Below are 10,541 nucleotides of genomic sequence, written 5' to 3'. Positions count from 1 at the left end.
ATTTATAAACTTTAAATTGCCTATTCAAATTCGGTATCTAGTTGTGTTTAACGTGTTCACACTCATAGCATTAAAATTAGGTTTATGCTTAAGGATGGTGCATGAATTGGTCGAATAATCATGTTGTTTCACTTGGTGCATTCATGCATGCTTAGCCATGAAGCATTCTTCAAGTTCCATGAATGAGCAGCCCTTGAATTCACCTCAATCCCCCTAGCCGAAAGTACATTGCATGGCTCATGCACATCTTAATTTGATGATTTAATGCATCTTGAATACTTGAATGGACAACTTGAATTTGATGAATCCATCTCCCATGTTGCCACCGTCCATGCACTTGTATTATAGTCGTGAATCCTTCACCTTTAAGGAATGTATGTTGACATGTATCTTGCACGCCATATGAACAGCCACATGAACCTTATTGAAAGCTTCAGTCATGAAGATTCTGGAAGGTTCCTGTGTGCATGCATTTCGGCAATGAATGGCCACCTACATCAAGTATAAATAGGCAACACTTGAGCACATTTTCTTCATTCAAAATTCAACTATGAACTTAGAAACTATACTTTGACTCACACGTATATACATATATTCAAAAACAAATGACTCAAACATGGTAAAATAACACACACATTAAAACTAACTTAGCAACTTAGAGATAAAACATACGAACACATTCAAACTTGTGGAATAATTTCACTAACAAATAACTTGACACCTAACACGTTAAATCAACAAAATGTGGAAATATTAAGCTAAGCACTCATTTAAAGAATTTCATTTTAGTTTTGGGCCCTCGCTCTTGATGAGTCACATGATGTGACTTGAATCACATAACAACCAAAGCCCAGTCCCAAAAAGAAACTCTTGTCATTGCTCACTGCCACTGTTATTATAGTATGAGGAAAAGAGGGAGAGGGATTCTTAAGAGAGTGAGAGGTTAGCGTAACTACAAAACAGCACGTGCATCTCTAGCAGAGCTCAAAAAAACATCGAAACTACTTCAGTGCTGGCAAGAAAACCAAATGGAGGAGTCACAATTGAAAATATCGACAAAATAGCCACCAAAAGCAAGTCTGGTAAACAATTAATTTTTTTATTTTTTAAAATTTATTATTATATATTTTTTGAAAATATTTATGTATTTTTATATATTTCTTTATTTTTTTTTAGAATTAGGATCAAATTGAGATCATTTGTAAATTTTAAGGGTTAACCTTTTAAATTTATAACTAAATCAATATAATATGTAAAAGTTGAGAGCTAAATTTATTATTATGCCAATTTTTCAACTAGCACATCACCCTCTTGTAAGTGTAATTAACAGAAATGGACCAAAAAATAATAATCTCAATTAGTTGGGTGACCAAAAAAAATTCATAGTTGGATTACCAATTTAAAAAAAAAATCATAGTTGAGTGACCAAAAACAATAGCCCATAGTTGGGCAACCTATGGTGTAATTTACCCTAAAAGGAAAAACTTGGGTCATTACAAGAAAAATAATTTTTTCTCTTTAATTTCCTTTAATTTTTTATTTTCTAGAATTAATATTTGTCCTTTTCCAAGTAAAAAAGACAAATATTTGGGGGGGAGGGGTTTATAGGGAATTACATAGGTTTTTATAGGAAAATTTTGAGTTTTTACTGAAAAAAATACTATAATTTTCATTTCATTTTTGCCCTTCTAAAATTAATTTAAGTTTTTTCTAGTAATGAATTTCCTGGGGTTTTACAAGGAAAAACTTACGTTTTTACAAGGAATTGAGTTATAAGGAAAAACTTAAGTTTTTACAATGATTTGAGTTATAAGGAAAAACTTAAGTTTTATCACCGCAGATAAATAATTCAATTTTTTGTAAAGATCTCTCTATATATATTAAAGTTGGGCGATTGAATAAGTATACAATAACGTTAAATTAACAATGGGTGATCAAAATGAGAATAGTTTTTAACCACAGTACTTAAAATGAAAATATTTTTTTTACTGCGGTGCCTAAAATGAATATTTTTATTTTTTAATGCTCAAAATGAAATTTATGGAAGTTGGTGACCAATTGAGTAGTTTTTTTTTTTTTGAAAGTACATCTTATTAAATGCTTATATTATATTAAGTAAAATATAAAGTAAATAACAATCAACTTCAACTTGTGACTTATTGGTGGGAGTTCACTTTTTCTAAAATTAACTTTGAATCATTATTGTATGAAATATATATATATATAAACTTAATAATAATGTATAAATATTTATTATCTACCTCCTTAAGATTAAAAATTATGAAATATATTTTTTATAATCTTCATCTTTGAATAAAATTTTTTAAGAAAATATTTTAAAAAGATAATTTCATTCTTATTATTTATCTATATGTTTATTTATTTATTATATATTTTTAATTAAAAATAGTAAAAATTTAATTACATATTAAAAATATTAAAATATAATAAAATTAAATATGTTTGACTTATTTCATTAAAAAATATGTTTTACTTCAATTAAAATTAAGTATTTCAAATTTATATTTAGTTTCTTTATATATTAACCTTGAAAATTACTTAGTTATTATTATTTATAAGGTTTTCATAGAAAAATAATTAATTAAAATATAAAAGAAAAATATATTCATCTAAAAATTAATATAAAATTAAAATTAAGTTTTAATATTTAACATGTATTTACATAAAATATTTTTTTTTAAAGTAAAAGAGAATGACAATAACGAAACATAATTTTCATTGATGTTTTTTTTATGAACTTACAAGAAATTTTAAGATCCTATATTTGAGTCTCACCTTATATGAAACATGTGTGAGTTTTTAGTCTATATTTATACTGGTTTATATTTCTCTAATGATTGATTAAATTCTTGTTGAGTATGCCACATATTTTAGTCAAATAAGATATTATTTGCAAGTCAAGTTAAACAAAATATATTTTCTTTCTAGAAGATTTAGTATTTATTAGTATAATGTATTTAGCATTTATTAGCATAATTTATTTGACCTATAAATAGGCTCTTTTACAACCTTAGAAAATACACCCATTAGATATTAGAATTCATAACACTTTTGGAGAATTTTGTGTTTATGTTTTGAGGGTTCTTTGTTTTCGAGTTTCGGGGTTTAGTTTTATTTTCATCTTTTGTACTCTTTATTTTTTTGCCATTATAGTAAAATTATATTTACCCCTGATTTTTTATCCTCTTCGGAGGGGTTTTTCCATGTTAAATTTGTGTGTTCAATTTCTCAATTTCTTCCGCTATTTTTACTTATTCATTGCTTAACCGGGTCGATCCCCAACAAGTGGTACCAGAACTAGTTCAATTTTCGTAGGTCAGCCCGTTCAGAGATGGCAACAACAAGGTTTGACATTGAGAAATTCGATGGTGTCACAAATTTCAATTTGTGGCAAGTTCAGATGATGGAAATTCTAATTCAAACAGGCTTGAAAAAGGTCGTTATCGGGAAAAAGTTTGAGAATCTAGATCAGTCAGAATGGGAAGAGCTTGATGAAAAGGCCCTGTCTGCAATCCAGTTGTACCTCGCTAATAAGGTATTGCGGGAGGTATTGATGGAGAATACCCTATTTGCCTTGTAGAAAATGTTAGAAACTCTTTATGCGACTAAGTCTCTAGCTAATCATTTAGTATTGAAACAACGTTTATTTATGTTTCGCATGAACGAAGGTGAGCTTATTAGAGATCACACTAGTCAATTCATTACCCTTTTAGATTATTTAAAGAAATTTGAGGTTCAGATTGACGATGAAGATCAGGTTATGCTATTATTATGTTCTTTACCCTCTTCATACAAGTCTTTCAAGAAGACCCTGATTTATGACAGAGACAAACTCTCTTTTGAGGATGTAAAGGGCCATTTTTTGAGTAAAGACAAATTCGACAATGAGTTTGGTTCACATAGCAAGGCAGATAATCAAGCTTCCGTTTTTGGTAGCATCAAAGAAGTGAAACAAAAGGTGTCACTATTGTAAAAATTTAAGTCACGTCAAAGTAGATTGTTATAAACTGTGACATAAAAGGGCTGCTCAGAGTAACGAGGAAGATGTAGCTGGTGCTAATTTGGATGATGAAAGCGGTGATGGTTTCTTGTTAGTGTCAACGAGTGAAAGCTCCGAGCTTACGTCTGAGTGGATCCTAAATTTGAGATGTTCTTTCCACATGTGTCCCAATAGAGAATGGTTCTCCACATACAATTCGATTGAAGGTGAAGTTGTGTGCATGAGAAACGATTCATCCAGTCAAGTAATAGGTATTGGTACTATTAAAATTAGGATGCACGATGGGACGATTAGGACACTCTCAGATGTTAGGTATGTACCTGATTTACGAAAGAATCTAATCTCTTTGAGTATTTTAGACTTGAAAGGTTGTAGAATCAATATCGAGTCAAGCGACATTAAGGTGTCTCGTGGGGCTATCATTTTGTTAAAAGGTAAAAGGACCAACAACCTTTATATTTTGGAAGATTCTATAGTGACCGGTGAAATCGGACATCCCTCGTCTGTTACAGAGTCAAAGTCAACTTGATTGGAGCGGAGACAACTTGGTCATAGGAGGGGAAAAGGTATGACCATTTCGTTGAAGAGAGGTTCTTTTTTGGATGCAAATTTTGAAAAGTTAAGGCACTGTGTTCGTGAAAATTAGACTCGCTTAATTTTGATTTGATAGTGCACAAGTCGAAGGCTAGAAGTCTTCTAGCTTCTAAGCACAGGCTCGGCTTAGTTAATTCCCTGCATAGTTCAAGATAGGCCTATGGTAGGCTTTGGCAAAGATGACGTTGTGGAAATACGAGTCAAGGTGGAGATTTGTTGAATATGCCTCATATTTCAATCAAATAAGCGATCAAGTCAAGTTAAACAAAATATATTTTATTTCTAGAAGATTTAGTATTTATTAGTATAGTATATTTAACATTTATTAGCATAATTTATTTGACCTACGAATTTAGCCTGTAAATGAATTCTTTTACAACCTTAAAAAATACACCCATTAGAGATTAGGACTCATAATACTTTTGGAGAATTTTGTGTTTATATTTTGAAGGTTCTTTGTTTTCGAGTTTTGGGGTTTAGTTTTATCTCCATCTTTTGTACTATTTGTTCTTTTGCCATTATAATAAAATTATCTTTACTCGTGATTTTTTATCCTCTTTGGAGAGATTTTTCCACATTAAATTTGTGTTTTCAATTTCTCAATTTCTTCTGTTATTTATTCTTATTTGTTAATTAATCGGGTCGATCCCCAACAATTTTAGTTATAGTTATTAGAGTTTATTTTTTTGTAATTAAAATTATGATTATACATGTAACTTCCGATAAAAAATAAACTAACATATATTAATTATGTTTTAGCTTATTAGATTTTTATTGTTTTTAATTAAAAAATTTTAATGTAAGAACTGAAGATAAAATAAATAAATTACATTATGTTTTAATAAATTATTGGAATTTTTTTAATATAAAGGTTGAAAATAACAATAATAAATAGAATAGATAAGTGTGTATTTTTCAAACCATATAATTGGATTTTTTTTTCATCAAACCTTAGAGCTTTGAATACTTTCCCCTAAAAATAATCCCCAAAAAAATGTATAATCGATAATGCAATTCTCTCTCCAATATTTTTTTTAACAATCTCAATACATTTATATGTTTTTTTTACATAATGCCAAAAATTACCTTTAACAACTCCCCAATCTATAAATAGAAGAATAATGCGCTTAAACGCACTTAAACACACATCCTCCTAGATCGGTAACAATATCCATGCCAATCAAGCTAACACTCAATTGGCCTCTCACCCATAAATCTTAGTCCTGGTGACAACTAGGGGTGAGTATTCGATCGAGTTAAGTCAAATCAAGTCAAAAAGTTTTGAGTCAGCCGAGTTGACGAATCCTATTTTAGTAACCGAACTCAATTTGAATTTTTTTCAAATCGAATCGAATCAAGTCAAAAAATTTCGAGTCAAGTTAATGAATCCTATTATTTATATTCAATGTTGCATTTACATAGACCGATTATTTAACTAGTAAACAAAGTACAGGATTATTTAACTACATAAGTAATATAATATTTTGTCTTTTAACTTAATGAGTAAACATTTATTAAAGCGACGTAGTTTTACCTTTTAACTCAATGGTTTTGACTTTTAACTTTAAAAAACGTAAACATTTATCAAAACAACGTAATTTTATTTTTCTTATTCGGATTTTTAGATAACTTGACTTGTGTAATTCATATTCGAGTTAAACAAAAAAAAACTTAATTTTTTATTCGAGATGATCCGAATAACTTGATTAACTCAAATAACTCGAATTATTTAATTCAAAATTTAAATTTTTTATCAAAATTTTCGAATTGAATCTCACCATTATTGACAAACTCGCTAATGCTCTAATAATTTAGAGAATATAAAAATCCTGCATTATGTTTAAAAACAAAAAACCAATCCTCTTTTATTTAAAATTTAAATTTAGCATCAAATAAGAAATATAATGATAAGAAAAAAGTAGGCATGGGTAAGAGGGAAGCATCAAAATCCAGTATCCTATTGGTCCAACTAATATCATCATCTTATCCGAAGATCTAAATCCAAAACTCTACCACCCCCATCAACATCTCATCCTCTTTTCTTTCATCAATCCAAGCTCTCCCCATAAACATCAATACCCCAACTGCACCTCGATAACACCCATAATCAGCATACCCATGGCAACTCAAGCAGGTCTTTTCACTCCCACTATCACCACTTCAAAGTCTCTGGCTCCATGGAACCCATCTTCACCATTTTCATTAGCTACCCCCAAGTCCATCAACTTCTCCATGGCTCAGAGAACTAGCGTTAGGGCTGCAGCTGCAGATGAAGCTGCTGCTGCCGCTGCCACAAAGGAAGCTCCGGTGGGTTTCACCCCTCCAGAATTGGACCCAAACACCCCATCACCCATCTTCGGAGGAAGCACTGGTGGACTGCTGAGAAAAGCCCAAGTTGAAGAATTCTATGTCATCACATGGGATTCACCCAAAGAACAAATCTTTGAGATGCCAACTGGTGGTGCAGCCATCATGAGACAAGGACCTAACTTGCTCAAGCTGGCCAGGAAAGAACAATGCTTGGCTTTGGGTACCAGGCTGAGGTCTAAGTACAAGATTAAGTACCAGTTTTACAGGGTTTTTCCTAATGGTGAGGTCCAATACCTCCACCCCAAAGATGGAGTTTATCCTGAGAAAGTGAACCCAGGTCGCCAAGGATTTGGCCAGAACTTCAGATCAATTGGGAAGAATGTCAGTCCTATTGAAGTTAAGTTCACTGGGAAACAAGTTTATGACTTGTAAGATGAGAGAATGCTTAATTAGGGATCATGATGTAACAACCATGATTATCTGACTACATAAAAGTCTCTGTTAATTGTTATATGTGGTACATGTACTTCCTTTTTCATTGCCCATTGGTTTCCTGTATTTCGTCCGTCTTCATAGGCTTATGAATTATGTTTGAAGATGTAAGTGATTGATGTCTATGATAAGCAAAAGGAGTTTCTGGTAGAACTTCGAAATTTCTACATTGCATCCTTAATGAGCGATAAAATAATATAACAATTTTCACTTCTGTCGGCATTTGCTTGAACTCAATGGCAAGTTCTGCATCTGCTATACAGCTAAATTCCTAACAGTAGACAAGCTTGAGCTTCATGAATGACCCTTATAATTGATGTATATAGAAGCCTAATCTCCGCATGGGCTTCCAAGTGACTCATGTGCAGACCTACAATCCTTGAAAGATGTGCAATTTTAATCAATGTGAAAAGTCAGTTAGTCTTAGCCATATTTAAACTTCTTCCCATTGCGATGTTGACATCCACCTCCAATAAATGTCATCTCTCCACTTATTTTCATCTATGTTATTGGGTTTCGGGGTGAATGTTAGATATGTTTTCTAAACAAGTTCGTTTTTTCTTCTTCTATGTTTTTGGACTTTCGAAGATCATACCCTCACACTCATATCCAAGTGTAACACATAAGAGCCGGTAATGAATACTTTAGAAAAAAATAAAGAATTCGAGTAACATAGATTCACATTTCCTTCGTAGTTAGCAGATATCATGAGCCTTCACAAGGTCTGCAATCATGTCATTACGCATCCAGCAAACTATAATGAAACTAAAGCTTTTGAAAATTAAGTTCAATTAGCTTAGCTATAGTAGGGCTTGGTATAAGCTCTACAAGTTCTCTTTCCACCTTTCCTACCTTATAACAAAAACTAACTATAATGCAAAGGAGAAAATGTACCACACCTATTCCATGCCTCCCATCATTTTAGGGCATGAAAATGTTCAATCTGCATTCATCCCCATGTCCTTCATTTCGAGGATTCATCAGCCTGCAATTACAGAGATCAAGTTTTAATGCTAACAGAGAGCAAATGGGGGGAGCTTACAGCAATGTTTCCGCATTTTTCCTTCACAGTTTCCTGCAATCCATTAGTCTCCATAACAGCTCTCCAAAGAACTTTAAAAAAACAGGTTAGTGATCCAAATCAGCCAGAAGAAGTAAACGAATAACAACTGCTAGGTTTGCATGTAATATATGTTAATCACATATCTCGGAATTTCATAGCAGAAAGTACATTTGAAATCTCACAAGTAATTTCTATTCATGTTTCCAAGCATACAATATCAATGAAAAACCAAGTCCGTGTGCTTGATGATCTCTAAACTTTTGAGAGTAAGACCATGTCAAGGCAGATGGATCGATAACCGACTGGTTCGCCCACAATTTCTCAGCAGAGAGGCAAGTTTGAAACATAAAAACCGCATTGCCCAAAGCATTGCCAAATAGCCAGTTGTGCACATCCCAGAACACTTCCACTGGTAGTCCATCCACTAAAATGGTATGATTGCCGCGGAACTTCCACTTGAGCCGCTTCACCTGCATGACCGTCTTACTGTCGATGCGTATAACAAGGCATGGATCCATAAGATCGACCGTGTCACATTCAATTACCACATCATGCATCCGTCCCTTGTCGCAAAACTGAGCCTTGGCACCATAAAACTTCTTCCCAACAATGTGCTCTCTCTTTGCAATAAAAACAGCATTGGAATTGAGATGAGCACTGGTGTCAATCTTCTTGATAGCTTCCTTTTTCAAATCCCCAAGAAGTAACACCATTTCTTGTTCAAATGCAACAGCCAAGTAATACCCTTCAACTGGCTCTGGCCCAACACCAAATCTAGCATTAGACAAGTCCCAACATATATCAATTTTACCAGAGTCAACCTCTAAATTCTTTGATCCTTTCCTCTTAGAGAACAACCAGGGCTTTATATCAACTTTACATAAACAATTATTGGCTAAATCATCTATTACGACACTAAGGCCTTGACCCATCAGATTCTTGGTCCATGTAACTGTAATCAAGCATGAACGACCCTGTAATCTACACTGATAAACACAAGTAACCAAGTTCTGAGCAGCTTTAGCTGCACTTGACGACGATGACGACGATGAATCAGCAACTTGAACACCGTTTTCACCGAAACAAGAAGGGAAGTCCCTCATTATAGTAACCATAAAAGGCAAATTTTCTCCTTTCTTTTTACTAATCCTCTCTAGCTAAAGCAGAGATTTTGGTACCCTTTTGCTAACCCAAAAAAAGAAAAGAAAGAACAAATTGATAGCACAACAGTCCTACCTCAGATAATTGATGATGAACTCAAGAACCCACTTCCCGAAAAGCTTCAAAACTCAGTTTCTCAATCTGGGTGTCTGGTTTTCGGACAACTTTTAAGGTTGTACAGAAGAGAAAGAGAGAGATATAGATAGAGCAGACTTAGATATGCTTCACTATCAATGTCCGCTTTAGTTCCATCTCAGGAATGGCCAAAAAATTTATTTTGATTTAAAAACAAAACACATAGGAAGAGAGAGGATGAGTCACATGGGAGAGATGGAGGGCAAAAAAAATACGAGGAAAACTTCATGAAAACTGGCAAAAAGGCTGGGTTTTTAATAAAAGCGTTACACAAAAGAAAGAAAAGCTAAAAAAGGTATTTCTCTCATTCATGTACACTCATTCTTTTTTAATATTTTTATCAGAATTTTGTTTTTTTATTTACTTCCTTTTCTCCATTGCTGTGTTGTGCCCATAATTAAAGGCAAAAAAGAAATAGTTATTAATGGAATGGACCCTTTCCTTAAACTCACATTGCAACATGCCATTACTGTAAGGAAAAACAATCCAAAAACGCCAAACTTTGTTTTGAGAAATCTACATCATCCATTGGACACCCAATCTTTGTCTCAAGAGAAGGGAAATAATTCTACAATTGGATTTGGATAACACCAAAAGGACAGAAAAGAAAGGAAGATGTGTGGAGGGCTTGATCACGTTGTTGAGCATTCAATGTGAATGTATTAGCATCATGCTTTAGCAAAAGCATTTATATGGTGAAGTAATTATATCAAAACACTAAACTGGAACCCAGTATTCATTAGAATCTTCGTTTCTCTTTTACCA

The 10,541-nt window shown here is 32.8% G+C and overlaps 2 protein-coding genes across 2 annotated transcripts; one reads left to right on the top strand and one right to left on the bottom strand.

The window, feature by feature from the left end:
• The first annotated feature begins 6,733 nt into the window (after positions 1–6,733).
• On the top strand, positions 6,734–7,570 carry LOC107914691 (photosystem I reaction center subunit II, chloroplastic). The gene has a single exon (XM_041099818.1). It carries the CDS (start codon positions 6,734–6,736, stop codon positions 7,355–7,357), a length of 624 nt encoding a protein of 207 aa, XP_040955752.1. The 3' UTR covers positions 7,358–7,570.
• Positions 7,571–8,607: 1,037 nt separating this feature from the next.
• On the bottom strand, positions 8,608–10,451 carry LOC107914686 (uncharacterized). Its single transcript, XM_016843684.2, has one exon. The coding sequence runs from the start codon at positions 9,593–9,595 to the stop codon at positions 8,672–8,674; it is 924 nt and encodes a 307-aa protein (XP_016699173.1). The 5' UTR covers positions 9,596–10,451; the 3' UTR covers positions 8,608–8,671.
• Between the last annotated feature and the right edge of the window lie 90 nt (positions 10,452–10,541).

Source organism: Gossypium hirsutum, chromosome D08, assembly GCF_007990345.1.
Source record: "Gossypium hirsutum isolate 1008001.06 chromosome D08, Gossypium_hirsutum_v2.1, whole genome shotgun sequence".
Taxonomy (NCBI): domain Eukaryota; kingdom Viridiplantae; phylum Streptophyta; class Magnoliopsida; order Malvales; family Malvaceae; genus Gossypium; species Gossypium hirsutum.
Note: the sequence above shows the minus strand (reverse complement) of the source record. Positions and strands in the feature narration are given on the sequence as shown.

Bases quoted from the DNA above. Each gene is read 5' to 3' on its own strand.
- LOC107914686 (XM_016843684.2), bottom strand. From the start codon at position 9,595: ATGGTTACTATAATGAGGGACTTCCCTTCTTGTTTCGGTGAAAACGGT.
- LOC107914691 (XM_041099818.1), top strand. From the start codon at position 6,734: ATGGCAACTCAAGCAGGTCTTTTCACTCCCACTATCACCACTTCAAAG.